This window comes from Hydra vulgaris, chromosome 14 (genome assembly GCF_038396675.1).
Source record: "Hydra vulgaris chromosome 14, alternate assembly HydraT2T_AEP".
Lineage (NCBI taxonomy): Eukaryota > Metazoa > Cnidaria > Hydrozoa > Anthoathecata > Hydridae > Hydra > Hydra vulgaris.
The window spans coordinates 24,346,376-24,366,418 of NC_088933.1; the positions used below are offsets into that span (position 1 = coordinate 24,346,376).

The 20,043-nt window shown below is 30.0% G+C and overlaps 1 protein-coding gene across 1 annotated transcript in view; it reads left to right on the forward strand.

Moving 5' to 3' along the window:
• LOC100210880 (protein DD3-3) overlaps positions 1-20,043 on the forward strand; it is an 86,671-nt gene that overhangs the window by 37,604 nt on the left and 29,024 nt on the right. The window contains exon 10 of the mRNA XM_065818261.1: positions 12,123-12,293. Within this exon, the coding sequence (XP_065674333.1) occupies positions 12,123-12,293 (171 nt within the window). The remainder of the gene's footprint in view (positions 1-12,122; positions 12,294-20,043) is intronic.

Genomic DNA, 20,043 nt, shown 5'->3' on the forward strand with positions numbered 1-20,043 from the left:
GAGCCTATAGTTTGTGGTACTAAAGTTATAGAACTAAGACTCAGTAAAGGTTGATCTGCATTCTCTAAAATAGTTCAACACAAAGCTCAAAAGGCCAATAAACTACGCTGGTAATCTAAACTTGAAAAACTTTTAGACAATGCAGAATTTGTTTGCTTTTTGCAAATGCAGAATTGTTTACTGCAGTGAGAATGATGCAAAGAATCTTGTGATAATCGTGCTCATTGCCAAATGTGACTTAAATTTAAAAATTCCACAAAAAGAGCTCGTTTGCATTAAAACCCAGTGAGAAAAACAAGGTAGTGTTTCATCTATGCTAGAGTTTGGCCTGGATATTAAAGAAACTCACAAGCTTAGGTTTAAAAACTTTTGTAAGTCAATTGATCAAGCAAGGCTCAATCAACAACGAGAAGAAGCTTTTAAAGTCAGAGTCATTGAGAACATTTTATTCATCTGCTATTAGATTTAACGCTAAAAATATGGATGTTGCAACAGAAATGTATAATAATTCCAATTTTGGTATGGTCAGTGATAGCAATAAAGTCAGTGATAGCGAAGAAGGCTCAACATTAGAAAAGCAAGAAAGTTATCTTAAACAAAATTACTTGGGTATTAGTAATGCTGTCAACGCCTCGTCAGATTTAGTGTGTCATCAACTGCTACTGCTGCTATCATTAATGGTCTTTTAAAAGATATTATGAAGGCAGGGAAACTTGTTGAAGATAAAAATAATCTTATTTGTGATAGCATGAAAGTTTTTTGTGCCAAAGAGCGTGCTATGAAGTGTTTTAGAGCAGAGGAAAATTTAGACTGTGAAAGAAATATTATCACCGTCATATTTTGGAAAAACTTTATGGGCTCGCTTCAGATAAAAAATGGTGTGGAGCAATTGGTAAACTGTTTTCTAAAGTTGATAATCTTGAAAAATTACTAAATTTATATTGATTCTCCTCCTGGAGCTTTTAGTTAATATCAGTGAAGATTTTGTTAAGAAATGAGCTTAGACAGTTTATTTGCTTGGAATTATTTGAACGCAATATTAAAACCTTGATCCTGAAGTAGCAGCTCTTAAATGTGGTAGATTGTCTCACAATCGATGGTTTACTTGTGGCATGAGATGCTTGCTTTTATATATGAGCTAGTATGATCTTAAACCTGAGAATGTAGAGATCTTGAGGCTCTTTGCAACTTTAGGTGACACAGGTTTATCTTCCAATATTTTTTGAGATTAAAGTAAATTATGGCCAGTGAATCCTGGTGGGCTCATCCTGAGAATATACTTGTTGCACTTCTCTGTTATGATAACTCAGATCAAAGGTCATTTGCAGTTGACAAAATATTGGCAGTCAGGGCTGGAAGTGAATATGGCTCTACTAATGTGAGACCTTTTAAAGTTCCACAAAGAGTAAACCTTGATGCTTGTGAAATCAAAGAACTTATTGATTGGAAAAATGAAGTCATTACTATCTTAGTTTTCACTGCAAACTTGTCATTAGCCCAATTTGATGCATATAAAAGATCTTCCCTGGAGCTTCTTTTATATTCATTACATACCAAAAGTTGTGAGAGAGCAGTCAAATTAGTTACCGAGGCAGCTGAGGCAGTCTGTGGTTGAGATAAAAAAGATGTGATGATATCAAAAAAAGACTTTGTTTAAGTGATCAATACCTAATAAAAACTATATTGTAAAATGTTTAAAACTAGCTCTCACATGTTTTCATACATTATGATTTTATATTTAATTGGTAACAATTTTTTATTATTAATTTGACATTATTTGGTTATTATTTTTGTATTTTTTACTTGGTTGTTTTATCTTCAAGCTTGTTAAATTTATTAGTTATTTTTAATAATTTTTTTTATTGATTGTTTTTGCAACTATGGCGTTCCCACTATTTAAATGAAGGTTGTTGTTTTATTTTTTAAGGGGAGGGGGGGAGACAATTTCTTTCTCTTTGCTAAAATTTATAAAACTTTGGAATGCATAATATGTTTTAAAAAAAAAGCTTTTTTATTTATGTTTACATAAATAGTAATCATAATATAAATTGATAATTAAATAAATTATCAAGTATTGACTGGGGGGCGGCTGGGAGCCCTAACCGTTAATATACATTCCTGGCAGAGAATCTTGGGGTTCAATGATAATTTTATCTGTTATAATACTGGTTATTGGTTACCTGGTTACTTTTTACTTTTTAAAACTTTAATTTGTATTAATAATTGTATAAAAGTTTTTAAAGATTAAACCCTACTTTAAAAAGATTATTTTTAATAAAATCGTAGTTTTAAAACCTGTTTCTCAGTAGCTAAACATTAATATTTTACAAAAATATTATCAAAACTGAATTCCCCATACCCAAATACATAGGAATCCAAGCGTGCTAGTTAGAATTTAAAAAAATTATATTTTGACTGAAATAGGATATACCCTAATATATATATATATATATATATATATATATATATATATATATATATATATATATATATATATATATATATATATATATACAGGGTGCGAAAAAAATTCCTGTACAAAAGTGTAATTTAAAAAAATTATCTATATGGTGTTTTCTTTCAATATATAGTGTGTTTTAAATATCCTTTTGTATTCCTTTGTATTCTTTTAGTGTTTTTCAGTATTATTTTGTTTTAAATTAAAGTGTAGTTTGTTTCTTGTCTTGTACAGGAACTTTTACTGTTTTTGCTGTTTATATTTTTGTTTGGGAACTTTTTCCACACCTTATATATATATGTATGTATATACATACATATATATATGTGTGTATATATATATATGTATATATATTTTTGTACAGGAACTTTTTCCGCACCCTATATATATATATATATATATATATATATATATATATATATATATTCACACACATATTTATATTATCAGGCTTGGTCGGGAAAGGCGGGCGATTGCACTCCGATCTTGACCAAGCATACAGTATTTAGTTGCGACAACTTGCCCACGGCTTCATAGATGTTTTGAGAACATTTCAAAATAATCAAGCGCAAAAAAGTTCAACTGGATCGATGAGAGACAATTACAAAAATTAAAAGCTGTCTGACTAAATTGTTATAAAATAAGTTTAAAATAATTAATAAACTTCGTCCTTTATAATTAAGCGACACTCTTTTATATAAAGTAAAAACTTACTATTAATAATTGTTTAATAAAGAAACAATTGTTATTCAATTTATCAAAGAGTTTAGTATAATTTCTTTTATTTGAGTACTTCTGATTTATTTCAACAAGATTCTAATAAACAAACGTTTGTTGATTTATTTAATAAATAAAAAAGTCATTTTTTTTTTAACCATTTCGCGCTTTGCGTAGTTGACCTGAGTTTTGTTTTTACAAATTACATATAATTCTTTGTAGTATGACGAACAAAAGAAACAATCAAATCATTCAGTTACTATGACATCTTCATAGATATTTTGAGAACATTCAAGTATGTTTCCATGTTTGTCCGCATAACAATGAGTTTTAAAAATACACGCAAAAAAATTAATTTAATAACTTTACCTTTACTAATTAAATGATTTTATATTGGCGAATGCTTTAAAATGATTCGCTAATATAAATTTGTTTTATTTTAATACGTTGACTTATTGTTGGAGCCACACACACACAGATATTTTAAAGATTTAATAAAATGGCAGCGTATAAACTTTTTAATAACATATTTTGATCTATATTATTGAAAAGTTTTATATATACAGCATATAATATATACATATATTAGCTTATACGCTGCTATTTTATTAAAATCAACTTATTTATGCAATCGTATAACAAGAATATGACAATCAAAGATATCATATATATAATGCTATATATATTTTCGTTCTTCAGGACTCTTTAGTAATGTACATAAATATAAAATTATGTGGGATAAAAATTATATAATAAATTGTTTATCCGTCCGATTCAGATATAGAACTTATATCTTCACTGGTGCAGCTTTCTTTGCTAATATAATCAGTGGCAATGCTAGCATTAGCTGAATCAAGGGAAAAAACTCTTCGCTTATCTAAGAAAATATCCACAGCACGACTTAAAATATCATCGCGTTCTTGTTGAGTGAAATTTGTGTCATTCCCTGCTATGATTATTGAGTCTTCCATTGTCGAGTGGTTCATCTTTAAACGTCTATCAGTCAAAATCACAGTCAAAATACTGAAAACGCGTTCGACAGCTGAATTAGAACCAGCAATACACATCAGAAGTTCAACTAAAAGACTCAAGTTTGGAAACTTAATTTTATGATAAAAAAAAATATTCTGCCATATTTGCAATGGTGTGAGTGCAATGGTGTACTGTGCATTTATTACTAGTTTTGCAACTCTCCATTCCGAAAGAACCATTTTAAAATCCATTCCTAATTTTTCCAGAGGGTAAAAAAATTCGTTTAGTAATAAAGATATGCTGGCATCACCATACTTGCTGTCTGCTGTCTGTACTTGCGGATCTAACCAATCCATTGATTCGAATATGGGATTTAACAGCGAACTAAATCTATCGTTTATCAATGGCAGAATGATTTCAATTGCTAATTTTCTTACTTTAATGGCAGAATGAATACATTCAAAGTTAAAATTAGCCATATTGTTGAGTTCAATCTCAACAAACTCTGGGTTTGATTTTTTCAATTCGTTACCTTCTTTGAAATACGAAGAAACAAGATTGGTTGAACCATCTTTTTCATTGATTATAAACTTGAGTAAATATGAATCAATAATGTTATCAATATCTTCATTGCTTAATTCCGCTAAGCTAGCCTTTGTTATATCCACCGCTGGTTTTAACTCATCCACCATTAACATTTGTTTTTCAAAAACCAATGATAATGGTGATAACTTTTCTAAGATATCCAAATAACTACAAACCATACATAATAGTCTGTACTCATGCAACCGTTTGGACAATCCAGAAAGTTTAGCACATATATCTGCTTTAGTGTCGCGATCAGCAAGAGCATTCTCGAAACCCACAATAAGCGAAGGCCAATTATGTAAAGCCGCATCTCCTGTGACTTATAAAGCGCGTTCCAAATATTTTAGGCAAGGTGTCATATGTAATGTTCAAAGCCTCAGCAGCTTTTTTAACTGCGCATTTTAGTTTTCCAGAATTGCGAAATAAATTAAATATGGAAATGTAAAAACGTTCACACTCTTTATACTGGGAAATATCTTTCACAGCATCTTTTATTGCTAATTCCAAACGATGGTTTATGCAGTGAATTTTTATCAGCCACATTCTATCTTTTTTTAATTGTGTTAACACGCCATAATAAATTCCAAAATTAACGCAAGCTCCGTCAGCCGTAGCGCTTACAAGTTTGTATTTGTAAGCTGACGCAGTTAAAGGAACACTACCGGTTTTAATAAAAATGCTATCAATAGCCTTTTTAATGGTATTGGCACTCATACCACCCAAACTGTTCATATCAAGTAAAGAAACTACAAAACAGGCAGGGGTCCCCTCGCGTTCAACGCGCACAAGAATCAACTCTTTTTCATCCTTTGTTTTTCTAGCCTGAGAACCATCGGAAAAAATGGAGATAAAGTTTGTTTCATTGACAATTTTAGCAACTTTTTCTTTAATGGCACTGGCAATGCATGAGATATATTCACGTGCTAAAAAAGAAATTAAAAAACAATAAAAAAAAAATAATAGTAATATAACTAATATTTTTCAAATTAAAAAATCAAATGGATAAATCAAAAGGATAAGACCATTCGGATGTAAAATCTTGAAAAAAAAAAAATTAAACTTTCATTATAATAGTAACGTAACTTTAATTCGATTTTTTCATTTGAATTGTTTTATCAAGTTACGAAAAAGAAACTGAACCTGAAAATCAATAACCTGCTTTATTGTTGTCTTTTCCTTCTAAAAGGAGTACACCATTAAGTCTTTGGCATTTGATCAGTGTCTTGAAATGGCTATGTGACATGCTCGGTTTTAGAGCCATTTCTTAGGCTGTTCTAATCATCTTTAATAACGCTTCGCGGTTGTCTTGTGTAATAGGTAACAAGTTTTCCATATCGAGGTTAGCAACACAACTACTTCCAGGATCTTCTGAGTTACCATTATCAATCAGCACCGCTAATCTATGGCTTTGCCCTCTAAGATGGCGATCAACCTTTATTATTATCAAAGAAAAAAACACGGTTCAAATTAAGCAATTCTCTAAAAAATTTATTCACTTAGTAATATAGTAAATTATAAGATAACTACAGTTATAAGTTATATAATGGTAGAAAAATTATGTTTCAATTAATTCCTGGAGTCACAAATTAAGAACAAGCTAATTATTTTAATTTTAACTGATACTTTGTCACACAAGTTCCCTCCGTAAACGCTGTCAAAGAATTATTTGATACTCCTTTAACTAAAGCATCCGTTAAAGTTTCAGTTTTGTTCCTAGCACAAATCTTACACCATATTTTGACAACTAAGCCATTTTCTTCCGTGTATCCAATAACTGATTCTTTCCCCCTCGAAAGAAAAGTTTTTAAGTTCTTAGATATTGGTTTACTATCTTTAATTTTTTTTGCTTCAGATGTCATTTTTACAAATTTGTTATACTTAAACTTAAATTTACTTACATCTGTTTTAAATACTTATTAAAATAAAATAAAATAAAAAAGCCCACTCACTATTCATAATCAGTGGTAAAGCAGTTCCACTTCCTCCTCGTAATTTATTTTTACCTTTTGAGTTTAATCATAAAAAAATGCTTTCATATAGTTTGACGTATTTAAAATTTGATTTTGGTTAGTAAAATTAAAATATAAATCATTTGGAATGTAATTTGTTTGGATACTGATCATTATAGATCGCTAATTCAGGGGTCTAGCACATTGCGGAATTGTTTTTAACATTTTTAAAGATACTGCTGAAAACAACGTTCTAACATTGTCATAGTAACTGAATGATTTAATTGTTTCTTTTGTTCGTCGTACTACAAAGAATGGTATGTAATTTGTAAAAACAAAACTCAGGTCAACTACGCAAAGCGTGAAATGGTTAAAAAAAGAATGACTTTTTTATTTATTAAATAAATCAACAAACGTTTGTTTATTAGAATCTTGTTGAAATAAATCAGAAGTACTCAAATAAGAGAAATTATACTAAACTCTTTGATAAATTGAATAACAATTGTTTCTTTATTAAACAATTATTAATAGTAAGTTTTTACTTTATATAAAAGAGTGTCGCTTAATTATAAAAGACGAAGTTTATTAATTATTCTAAACTTATTTTATAACAATTTAATCAGGCAGCTTTTAATTTTTGTAATTGTCTCTCATCAGTCCAGTTGAACTTTTTTGCGCTTGATTATTTTCTGAAATGTTCTCAAAACATCTATGAAGCCGTGGGCAAGTTGTCGCAACTAAATATTGTATGCTTGGTCAAGATCAGAGTGCAATAGCCCGCCTTTCCCGACCAAGCCTGTATTATTGTTATAAACTATATTATATAAAAATAAATGTTATAATTAACAGCATTAAAAATGAAAAAATTGTATTTTTATCAATTTTTTTGAGAATAATTTTTTTTCTAAATAAGTATTTTTTAATATAATTGTCTTTTTTAAAAAAATTTTTTATAATCTATTAGGAACTCATTAAATGTTCGAGGGTCTTAGGAGACCCCTAGAATAAAATAGACCCCTAGAATAAAAATATTTTTTATTCAAAAAATTTTTTTTAAATCCGGTGTTTTTTTATCATATAAAACACACAAAGAGGTAGCAACATATATTTTTTAAAAATATTGTTTTTTGGGACACCTTAGAACATACATATAAAAATGTATATATATAATTATATATATACAGCCAATTACAATTATCTTATGCCAATAATACATATGTGGTATATAATATTTATATAATAATACATATGTATATAAAATACATTTAATTATTTTACTTTTGAAATTTATTTTAAAATTGAGTAAAAATTAGAAAAAAGTTTACTAATAAAATTTTTTTAATTTGATTTAATTTTAAAAAAATTGTTATTTTTAAACAATTTAAAATTTTTTTTTTTTTTTTACATCTTCGCTTCCAACAATTGCAAGCAACCATTATAAGAGTTGGAAGTTACTGGAAGAGAAAAAATGAAGTTTGTAGAGCAAGATAATGATTGACAGACTTTAAAGATTGCAAATTATGTGAATCAAGAAAGTAAAATAAAGGAAGAAAATTCCAAAAAACTCATGTTCGAGGAAAAAAGCTAGACGAATAAGAGTTTTTGGAGCACTTAGGAACAGTCTCAGAAAAAGGATGACACTTAATTGAATGACCAGTAACAGGAGAATGAATTTTAGTAGATGGCACAAGAGATGCTAGCTATTTAGAACAGTGCCCATTATAGTATTTGTAGAAAAGAGAAAGAGAAGCAACATTACGACGATGTGATAATGGTTAAAGGTTGGCTGCAAGAGCAGGTCCAACTATGTTTACAATGCGTTTTTGAACCTTGTCTAAAAGAGAAAGGACATCATTAGAAGATCAGCCCCAGATATAACAACAGTATTCCATACAAGGACGGATATGAGATTTATAGATATAAAGAATAGAATCCGGAGTAAGAAAGTGTTGAGCTCGATAAAGAGATGCAACCTTAGAGATGCTAATTTTGCAATGGATTTGATATACACTTTCTAAGAAAAATCAGAAGTAAGAGTTAACCCTAGAAGATGAAGGGTAGATGACTCATCGAGTATATTACCATTCATAAATATAGGAAGATCTAAATTATTGTGATAATGATTGGCTGAAAAAAACCTTATATGTGAGAATATCTGGAAGATTGTTAATGTAAATTAAAAAAAGTATAGGGCCAAGGATTGAACCTTGAGGAACCCCTGAAGTTACAGGATATGAAGAAGAGTGCTGTCCGTTGAAGACAACTTTTATACTACGATTGGAAAGGAAGGACTCAATAATCTTAAAGATGTTACCAGATACACTGTAAGAAGAAAGCTTATGGAGAAGACCAGCATTCCAAACTATATCAAAAGCTTTAGAAATATCAAGAGCGATAGCCTTAACTTCTTCACCTCTATCTAATGTCAATAAACCTATAGGTTATTACTGTTAGCAAATCGGCTGAAGAATGAGAAGATCGAAATCCATATTGATGATCTGAAAGTAAGTTATTAGATTCAAGATGTGAGATTAAGTGTTTGTTAATTAAAGATTCAACAATCTTGCTTATGATAGGAAGAAGACTAGTGGGACGGTAGTTAAATAAGTCAGATCGCTCTCCAAAATTTTTGAAAATTGGGATAACTGATGGCGCTTTCCAGCATGCTGGAAAGCAAGACTCTGATAAGCACTTTTTAAATAGTTTTAAAAGTATAGACGACAACTCCAGAGAACACTTCTACAAGACTACAACAGGTATGTTGTCTAAACCATAAACTGTAGAAAAGTCTAAGCAGGAAATCACTTTGGATACAAAAGCTTGAGTGGTACAAATGTCAAGCAATGGATCAACCTGTTTGACGACTATATCTGATAGAATGCAACTAGTGTAATCAAGAGGTGATATTGATGAAAAAATCTTAGCAAACAATTCAGCTTTGTCTTTAGGTGAGGTGACAAAGTCTGAACCATTCAAGAGAGGTGGAATAACAGATTTGCCCTTATTATTCATACTGTTAAAGATTCTCCGAAAATTATGAGAGCCTTATTTTTGTGATGAAATACGAGATTTTATGACCTAAGAATAGCGAGCTTTGGTGTTGGATAAAACCTCTTTACAATGGCTATTAGCAATAGTAAACAGACATCTGTTTTCTATAAAGTTGTTTTGCTGATAGATATGGAAGTAAGGGTTTCAATTGGAAGTTGCAGTAGTACAATTTGAGGAAAACCATGGAGAAAAGTGAGGCTTGATCTAGAATTGTTGAGAGGGAATAAAAGATTCCATGCCAGCCTGAACCCAAGAAGTTAAGTAAGAAGCACATTTGTCAGCAGGAAGAGAAAAGATTTCTACCATCAGGAAGGGCCATCACAAAGAAAATCACAGAAAGAGTCTCAGTCAGCTTTAAGGTAGTTGTAAGAGGTATGATGATAGGGGATTGTGATGATGAAGAGATCAAACCATGATCAGAAGCACCTAAGGGTGAATGTGGAGAAACTGAGCACTGACTAGGATCAGAAACAAGATAAAGTTTGAGTAGAGAAGGTAAATGATTCGGGTTGTCTGGAAAGCGAGTTGGAAAGTTGACTATTTGAGTTAGAGATTGAGAAAGGCAAAAGTTGAGACACTTACACTAGAGCCAAGCCATATAGTGTGATGGGCATTAAAGTCACCAACAACAATGATATTGGCTGATGGATAAAGAGAAAGGGCTTGGTCAATTTGATCAGAAATAACATCAAAAAGGGTGCAGAGATGAAAGAGAGCGATAAAGAACAAACAGAAAGACAATGGTGAAGTGGTGCTAAACCGAAGCACATAAAAGAATTGTCTGTGGATTCAAACCTAGTTTCCCGACAAATGGGTGAATTCTTACAAATGTTAATGTCCAGGCCAAGCATGTGACTATTGGAGTCTTTACAAATTAAAGAAAGATAACCATCAACACTTAGATCACAAGTTGAGACAGCTGAACTTAAATTAGTCTCACAAAGAGTAAGTAGGTCTGGTGAACTTTGCAAGAGATAAAACTCAACAGAGGAAAAGTTGCTTCAAAGACTATGAATATTAGTGAATGATAGATATAGAGAACTTGGTGATGACAATGGATTTTAGTGATTTATAGTTTTTGGTACTTTAGTCATTTTAAATTTGTTAAAGAACTTGACTCAAAGCATATATAGTACTTAGTACACTATTTAATAGTCCAAGCAATCGCCTCATTACTGATAATAAACCCTGAGCCATAACAAAGGGCTAAAAATGTGGCCTCAACAATGCACACCATAAGTACAAACAAGGATACCATCCATGTGCAACATGGCACTGTTAGTACTCTGATATTTTTCAGCTGTTGATGGAACAGCCTCTCTAAGAGCTACTACAGAGTTTGGAAGGTCTGACTACTGGCCGGCCTCAGAACCATAATACTGAGTTTTAGAGCTGTACCCTCATTAGGAGACAATAGAATGAGTTGCCTAGTCATAAAAACAGACACAAGCAAAACCCATGCATTGAGTCAAAAAGATCCAGCATTCAACATCCTAAACTCGAAGCATTGTATTAAAAATACATCTGCGCCAGCCTAATAGATGATGAAGGGGTGTGAGGCTGGTCAACAGATAGAATCTATTTACCTCTTATGTCTTTGCCTAGGAGGCCTTCTACAAGACAATAGCCAGATGCATCTAACATCTGCCCAAGATGAGTATTTTTATCGAGACACCATCTCTAGCCTTTACTCAACCAAGAGCCCCAACTCAGGGGGTGTTTTAAGTTGGAGTTGACTTCTCCTAGCCTTTGCCTAAAAAAGCGTATCTTACAAGGCAGCAGGACATGAAGCAGGTTACATGTTACCATTAATAGGTTAACCTGACCTGACAGTTATTATTAAAAAGGAATTATAAAAAATTTTAAAAATTTGTTATTTTTAAAAATGAATTTTAGTTATATATTATTTTAATTTTAACCACCACTACCACCACACTTCCAATATAACTTTAATACAAAATCATAGCTTCTTCTATATAATAAATATGTTTAATTTTTAAAAGCATTTATTAAGTTTTAAAAATTATTATTATTTAAAGATTATTAAGTTTTAAAGCAAACAGTTTTGCAAACTAGTTCAAATATATGTATGGTTCATGATTCTAATCTAACTTTTAAGTTTTAAAAGCAAACAATTTAGCAAAACAAATTAAAAAATACTCTAATTTGTGAAATACAAAAAATACTATATTTTTTATGTAATCATGAACCATACATATATTTGAATTAGGTAAATATAAACTACAATGAAATTACATAACGGGTTTCTTTCATAAATAGCAGAGAAAAGGAGATGAATTATTATTATTTTTCTAAATTAATTATGAATTTGATTTTTTTATATTAGGAAAAAACCTGAATGAATTTTGAGTTATTTTTCTTATTAGAAGCCATCGTTTTGCAATCCGTTCACGTCCTGCTGATTTTAATGGACTTAAAATGTACAACTTAAATGTTCGAGGTAAACGAGGAAATATTGTTCAAGTGTATCCAGCAGTTGAATATGATTTTGTACCAAATCGGCTTACTCTATCAGCTTCAGATGCTATTCATATACAGTAAATTGTTTTTAAGTTAATTTGTTTTTTAAGTTTTGCCTTTTTTAAAAATTAAATTCTTTTTTTATCTATGAGTTAATTACCACCTTGAGATTATTAAGTGCACTGCTAATAGTGGATAAAACTGCAAATGTACTTGATACTTAATTATAATCTAATTCCAACAATTGATTTTCATTTTTTTTACATTTAAGATTTTGATGCCTAATTATTTAATATTAAAAAATTTAATAGTAAAAATTTAATTTATATATATATATATATATATATATATATATATATATATATATATATATATATATATATATATATATATTAATATATCATTTTAATATATATACATTGAAAATTTATAAATGTAAATAACTAAAAGGTTTGAAATTATTGCATAAATGATTGTTGGTTAAAAGTTACTACAGTTCAAATACGTATTCACACTTTCTCTATACTTAGGGGAAGGTGTTGTACCTTGAATACAAATCACACATTTTGTTGAGTAACTTTAAAAGTTAAAAACAAAAACAAAATATTTCATTACAAAATCATAGCCACAAATGTTCCCAAATATTGTAAATTTTGAACATTCTTCTAACTAGTATATCTTTTTGAAGAACTACGATGTTGTGAAGGTAGAAACATTGTTTCAAGGTGCGCCTATGTGTCCTACCTTGAAACATACTATGTTGTATCTATGTATCTATGTGCCCTACCTCGAAACATACCATGCTGTATCTTGAAGCAGATAGTGTACTTTGAAACAATTTCTAAGTATGTATTGAAAGCTTTATGTTGTCATCAAATAAATGCAAAAAAATAAAAATAAAACTTTTATTATCATTAACTTATTATGCGGTAATGGTGTAGTTAATTAATGCGGTAGTGGTGTAATGGTAAAGGGCTCGCGCCTCATCAGCAAGAAGTTCTGAGTTCGATCCCCACCATGCCCCTGGTAGTACCGCGCTCAATTTGATTCTCCGCGTAGAGTTGAGAGAGGGTTGTAACCACAAAAACTAGCCTACTCGACTGTAGCGGCCTTCTCGGCCTTTGGGAGGTAAATAATTTAAAAAAAAAACTAAACATTGTATAATATCATTTTTATTACAGTTAAATATGTTTTGTTTATAAAAGTCTAGAAAATCTTGAAATATATAAATTTATGATTCATTAAACACTCTTTTGATTTCATGATCTTATATTATTAAAAATATATTAAATTATATGCTCAATTTTTAGTTTTCCCGGATAACCAAAACATTATCCATACAAACAATACAATTTGTAATATATTTCTTTTTAAGCTTTTTAACTCAGCACTCATACAAAACTAGGAAAAGTTTGAAAAAAAAAGTTAGAAAAAAAGTTAAAAACAACTTAGCTAAAAGTATAATAAGGAGGAAAATAAAGGAAAATATATTCAGATTTTTTCCGGATATTTTACCCAAATAATTTTCCAGATTTTTAAAATATGTTCTCGATGATCTATATTCAAGGTACAACAATGGCCATATTTAAATATAATTCAGCATAAAAAAAATTTAGGTTATATCTAAATACTCTACTAATAATCTGTTTTAATGATATATATATATATATATATATATATATATATATATATATATATATATATATATATATATATATATATATATATATATATATTATTCCTTCAAAAAGTATAATTGTATAAAATATAAATATATATATATATATATATATAGATATATATATATATGTATATATATATATATATATATATATATATATGTATATATATATATCATAAAAGTTTAGCACAGCAATACTCAGTAGATGAAGAAAAAAAAAGTTATCTTGCACAAAAACAAAACACATCAAATAACTTTAAAACAAACCATTTCTTATTATTAAAAATACAATTTACATGCCTCCAAGCGACAATTACTTTAAATTGTATATTTCATTTTCTTAAAAGCGTTTTAAAAAGTTTTGTTGTTTACAATAAGCTACTTTTACTTGCTTAGTTGACGGGTATTATATATGACGTAAGCTAGATCTATTAATTTTTTTTCTTCACTTATTTAGATTACTAGTTTCACTGGTGGTAAAATGAGTAATCTAAATAGTTCCTTTTTTTTTGACGGAAGTTTTAACTTTATTATTAATTTAAGTAAAGTATTTAATATATTATTTAATTATTTAATTATTGTTGTATTTAACTAAGAACAGGTTATTCTGCTTGTAAGTCAGGTCAGGTTATCCTGCTACTGGTAACCCAGTACAACCTGCTTCATGTCTACTGCCATGTAGGATACGCTTTTTTAGGCAAAGGCTAGGAGAAGACAACTGCGACCTAAAATCACCCCCTGTCTTGGAGCTCTTGGTTGAGTAAAGGTTAGAGATGGTGTCACAATAAATATACTCATCTTGGGCAGACATTAAATGCATTCAGCTACTGTCTTGTAGAAGGTCTCCTAGGCAAAGACTTAAACTTAGCTCTAAAATGCAGTTTTATGGTTCTGAGGCTGGCTGGTAGTCAGACTTCCCAAACTCTGTAGTAGCTCTCAGAGAGGCTGATTCCATCAACAGCTGAAAAATATCAGAGTGCTAACAGTGCCATGTTGCACATGGATGGTATCCTTGTTTGTACTTATGGTGTGCATTGTTGAGGCCACATTTGTAGCCCTTTGTTATGGCTCAGGGTTTATTATCAGTAATGAGGCGATTACTTGGGCTATTAAATAGTGTACTATATATACTTTGAGTCAAGTTCTTTAACAAATTTAAAATGACTAAAGTACCAAAAACTATAAATCACTAAAATCCATTTTCATCACCAAGTTCTCTATATCTATTATTTACTAATATTCATGGTCTTTGAAGCAACTTTTCCTCTGTTTTATCTCTTGCAAAGTTCACCAGACCTACTTACTCTTTGTGAGACTAATTTGAGTTCAGCTGTCTCATCTTGTGATCTAAGTGTTGATGGTTAGCTTCCTTTAATTTGTAAAGACTCCAAGATTCACATGATTGACCTGACCATTTACATTCATAAGAATCCACCTATTTGTCTGGAAACTAGGTTTGAATCCACAGACAATTCTTTTATGTGCTTTTGTTTAGCACCACTTTATTCTATCACCTTTCTCTTAGTTTTATATCGCTCTCCTTCATTTCAAGACTGAACACTTTTCTATGTTATTTCTGATCGAATTGACCAAGCCCTTTCTCTTTATCCCTCAGTCAATATTGTTATTGTTGGTGACTTTAATGCTCATCACACTGAATGACTTGGCTCTAGTGTCAGTGACTCTACAGACGTTAAGGCCTACAACTTTTGCCTTTCTCAATCTCTAACTCAAGTAGTCAACTTTTTAACTCACTTTCTAATTCAAATCATATATCTTCTCTATTTGACTTATGTCTTGTTTCTGATCCTAATCAGTGCTCAGTTTCTCCACAATTACTCTTAGGTGCTTCTGATCAAGGTTTGATCTCTCTAAAACTATTATCTCTTTTTTATTCTTTGGTAGAAATCTTTTGTCTTCCTGCTGACAAATGTGTTTCTTACTTAACTTCATGGATTCAGGCTGGCATGGAATCTTTTATTCCCTCTCTACGATTCCAAGTCAAGCTTCACTCTTCTCCATGGTTTTCCTTTTCTTCTCCATGGTTTTTCCATTGTGCCTCTGCATTTTTCAATCGAAATCATTACTTCCATATCTATCAACAATACATCTCTTTAGAAAACAGAAGTCTGTTTACTATTGCTAGAAGCCATTGTAAAAAGGTTTTGTCAAAAGCCAAAGCCCACTATTCTCAAGCCAGGAAATCTTGTATCTCATCTCAAAATTTGGGCCCTTGTGATTTCTAAAGAATTTTTAATGGTATCAATAATAAGGGCAAATCTTTTATTCCACCTCTCTTGTATGGTTTAGGTTTTGTCACCTAACATAAAGACAAAGCTGAATTGTTTGCTAAGAACTTTTCATCAGTATCATCTCTTGATTACACTAGTTGCATTATACCAGATATAGCAAATAGGTTGATCCATTGCTTGACATTCGTACCACTCAAGCTTTTGTATCAAAAGTGATTTCCTGCTTAGACGCTTCTACAGCATGTGGTCCAGACAACATACTTTTTGAAGCCTTGCAGAAGTGTTCTCTGGAGCTGTCATTTACTCTTCGCAAACTATATAATAGGTTATCTCAAAGTCTTGTTTTCCAGCATGCTGGAAAGCAGCATCTGTTATGCCTATTTTCAAAAACTCTGGAGAGCGATCTGACTTATTTAACTACCATCCCATTAGTCTTCTTCTTATCATAAGCAAGGTTTTTGAATCTTTAATTAAAAAACACTTAATCTTACATCTTGAACCTAATAACTTTCTGATCATCAATATGGATTTCGATCTTCTCATTCTACAGTTGATTTGCTAACAGTAATGACCGATAGGTTTTATCATGCATTAGATAGATGTGGAGAGGTTTAGGCTATCGCTCTTGACATTTCTAAAGCTTTTGATAAAGTTTGGCATGCTGATCTTCTCCATATGCTTTCTTTTTATGATGTATCAGGTAAAATCTTTAAGATTATTGAGTCCTTCCATACCAATTGTAGTATAAAAGTTGTCCTCAATGCATTTTTTTTTTTTTTTTTTTTTTGTTATTCACCTCCTCAAGGCCGATAAAGCCACTACAGATGAGGAGGCTACTTAATAGTGGTTGTAACCCTCTCTCAACTCTATAACTCCGAAACATGAACCTTGACGAACAAGGCCGCTGCGCGGAGAAACAAGTTGAGCGCGGTACTACCAGAGGCGTGGTGGGGATCGAACTCGGAACCTCTCGCTTATGAAGCGAGCGCTTTACCACTACACCACTACCGCATTATTATATCCTGTAACTTCAGGGATTCCTCAAGGTTCTATCCATGACCCCGTACTCTTTTTAATTTACATTAAAAATCTTCCAGATATTCTCACATCTAAAATGGCATTATTCGCTGATGATACTACCATTTATTCTTGTCATGATAAGATGCCAACACTCTCTGGTTGCTTGGAGGGGGCATTTGAGCTTGAAAAGGATCTCACTTCTGCTACAGCATGGGGCTCACAGTGGCTGGTGAACTTTAATTCAGATAAAACCCAATTTTATTCAGCCAATCATTATTGCCATAATTTAGATCTTTTTATATTTATGAACGGTAATGTACTCGATGAGTCATCTACCCTTCATCTTCTAGGATTAACTCTTAATTTCAATCTTTCTTGGAAACTGTATATTAAATCCATCACAAAATTAGCATCTGCTAAGGTTGCATCTCTTTATTGTGCTCGACACTTTCTTACTCTGGATTCTATTCTCTATCTCTATAAATCTCAAATCCGGCCTTGTATGGAATACTGTTACCATATCTGGGGAAGATCTTCTAATGATGCCCTTTCTCTTTTAGACAAGGTGTAAAAATATATTGTAAACAAAGTTGGACCTGCTGTTTCAGTCAACCTCCAACCATTATCACATTGTCGTAATGTGCTTCTCTTTCTCTTTTATACTATCACAGAGAAAGAGAAGCACTATTATGACATTGATAATGGTTGGAAAGAAGCAGCATTACAACTCTTTCTCTATAAATACAATAATGGGCGCTGCTCTAAAGGGCTAGCGTCTCTTGTGCCATCTACTAAAATTCATTCTTGTGTTACTCATCATTTAATTAAGTCTCATCTTTTTACTTTGACTGTTGTTAAGTGCTCCAAAAATTCTTATTTGTCTAGTTTTTTTCTTCGAACGGAACTTTAGAATTCGCTTCCTTCATCTTGCTTTCTTGATTCATATAATTTGCGATCTTTTAAGTTGTCTGACTTGAAGAAAAACTTTATCTTTTAAGTTGTCTGACTTGAAGAAAAACTTTATCTTTTCTCTTCTAGTAACTTCCAACTCTTAAAGTGGTTGCTTTCAGCCTTGTTGGAAGTGAAAATAAAAAAAAGAACATTTTTTTATTCAACTGTTTTTTGTCACTTATTGTTGGTTTTTTCTATAAATTATTTTATTTATTTTCTCGTAAGTTTTTGCTTTTGTAATAATCCAATGATTTATAAATAAATTAAAAATTACTAATTATGCATTAGTGCTTTTTTCTTTAATAGGATTCTTAAAAAAATAAATATGTTTAGTAAAAATCTCATTTTGTGTAACATAAGTAATTTTTATAAGTAGTGTTTCATTAAAAGAAAACAAAAATTGTCTTTTTTATAAAGTATTTATATAGTTTAAATAGTATCTGTGCATAACATTATTAATAACTAATTATCATTACCAGTTTTGAAAATGATTTAAATGAGAAGAATGTGAATGTGCATTCAATTTTCTTCTTTAACTTTTAAAATTGACGTTCTTATTTTATATTTGTTTGAAATTGCTGTATATAACTAAGAGCATTTAATATTGTTGTATTTAACTAAGAACATTTGAAATTTTTGTATTTAACAAAGAACATTTCTCTCTTGTTACTGAACATTGTTTGTTTTTTTCATTCAAATTTTTTATTTATTTTTTTGTAGTGTTATTCGCCAATGGCAAAGTCATGGCTATGAATGAATTTTTTTTTAGATAAATTTAAAATTGTCAAATGTGCATTTCCACTTTATTTTTCTTCTATTAATCAATTGATCAAAGAATCAGACGATATATCTTCTATTAATCAATTGATCAAAGAATCAGGCGTAAATAAGTGTTTTTTCAAATTTTTTTTTTCTGAATTATGCAGACAACTATATCATTAATTTATTATTGCAAAAATAAAATAATAAAAATAAGAACTATCATTTGATATATTATTTCAAATGAGAACTGCTAGTTTGACCGAACTTTCGATACCATTTCATAAGTTTGGTCACTAAATAATACATCATAATATTACAGATTTAACATCTCAATAACACTTCACAATATCACAAATTCAAAATCCAAATAACACATCGCTATAACATATTGCAAAATCACAAATTTAGCATCAAAAATTATGAAAACTAGTGTTCTAATGTTATTTTATAAAATTATAAAAATTGTTTAATTCAACTTTAAAAAATGTTTTTTATTAACAACTTTCCAGTTGTTAAATAAAAGACAAAGACAAATTTTGTTAAAATTTTAAACTAATGCAACTGATGGTAGCATTTTGTCACATGATAATTCAAAATGTATGCATGTATGTATATATATATAAATTATGTTAGTGTATTCTACAAATAGAGTGCTCAATGTTCTTAAAGAACAGAGCAATAATTAATTAGTAAAAAAACTTATCTAATTTTCTTCAACAAAAGGCGTCCTGATGAGCCTACTGATGGCAAAACAACTTGATGAAGAAAGTTAGATAAGTATTTCTACTAATTTATATATATATATATATATATATATATATATATATATATATATATATATATATATATATATATATATATATATATATATATATATATATATATATATATATATATATATATATATATGTATTTATATATATGTGTGTGTGTGTGTATATATATGTGTATATATAAGTAAATTATATTTAAACTAAGATGAATAAAATATATTCAGTTAAATTTAAACAAATATTTAAATTTTTCTCAAGTACAGGTCTTTCATAGCTCGATGAATTAAATTAGAATTAAAACAGAGCTATATGGTATTTTATTTTTATAAATAAAAACTACATGTTTTCTACAACTTTTAGGTTCATGCTTATTGCAATCAATTATTGG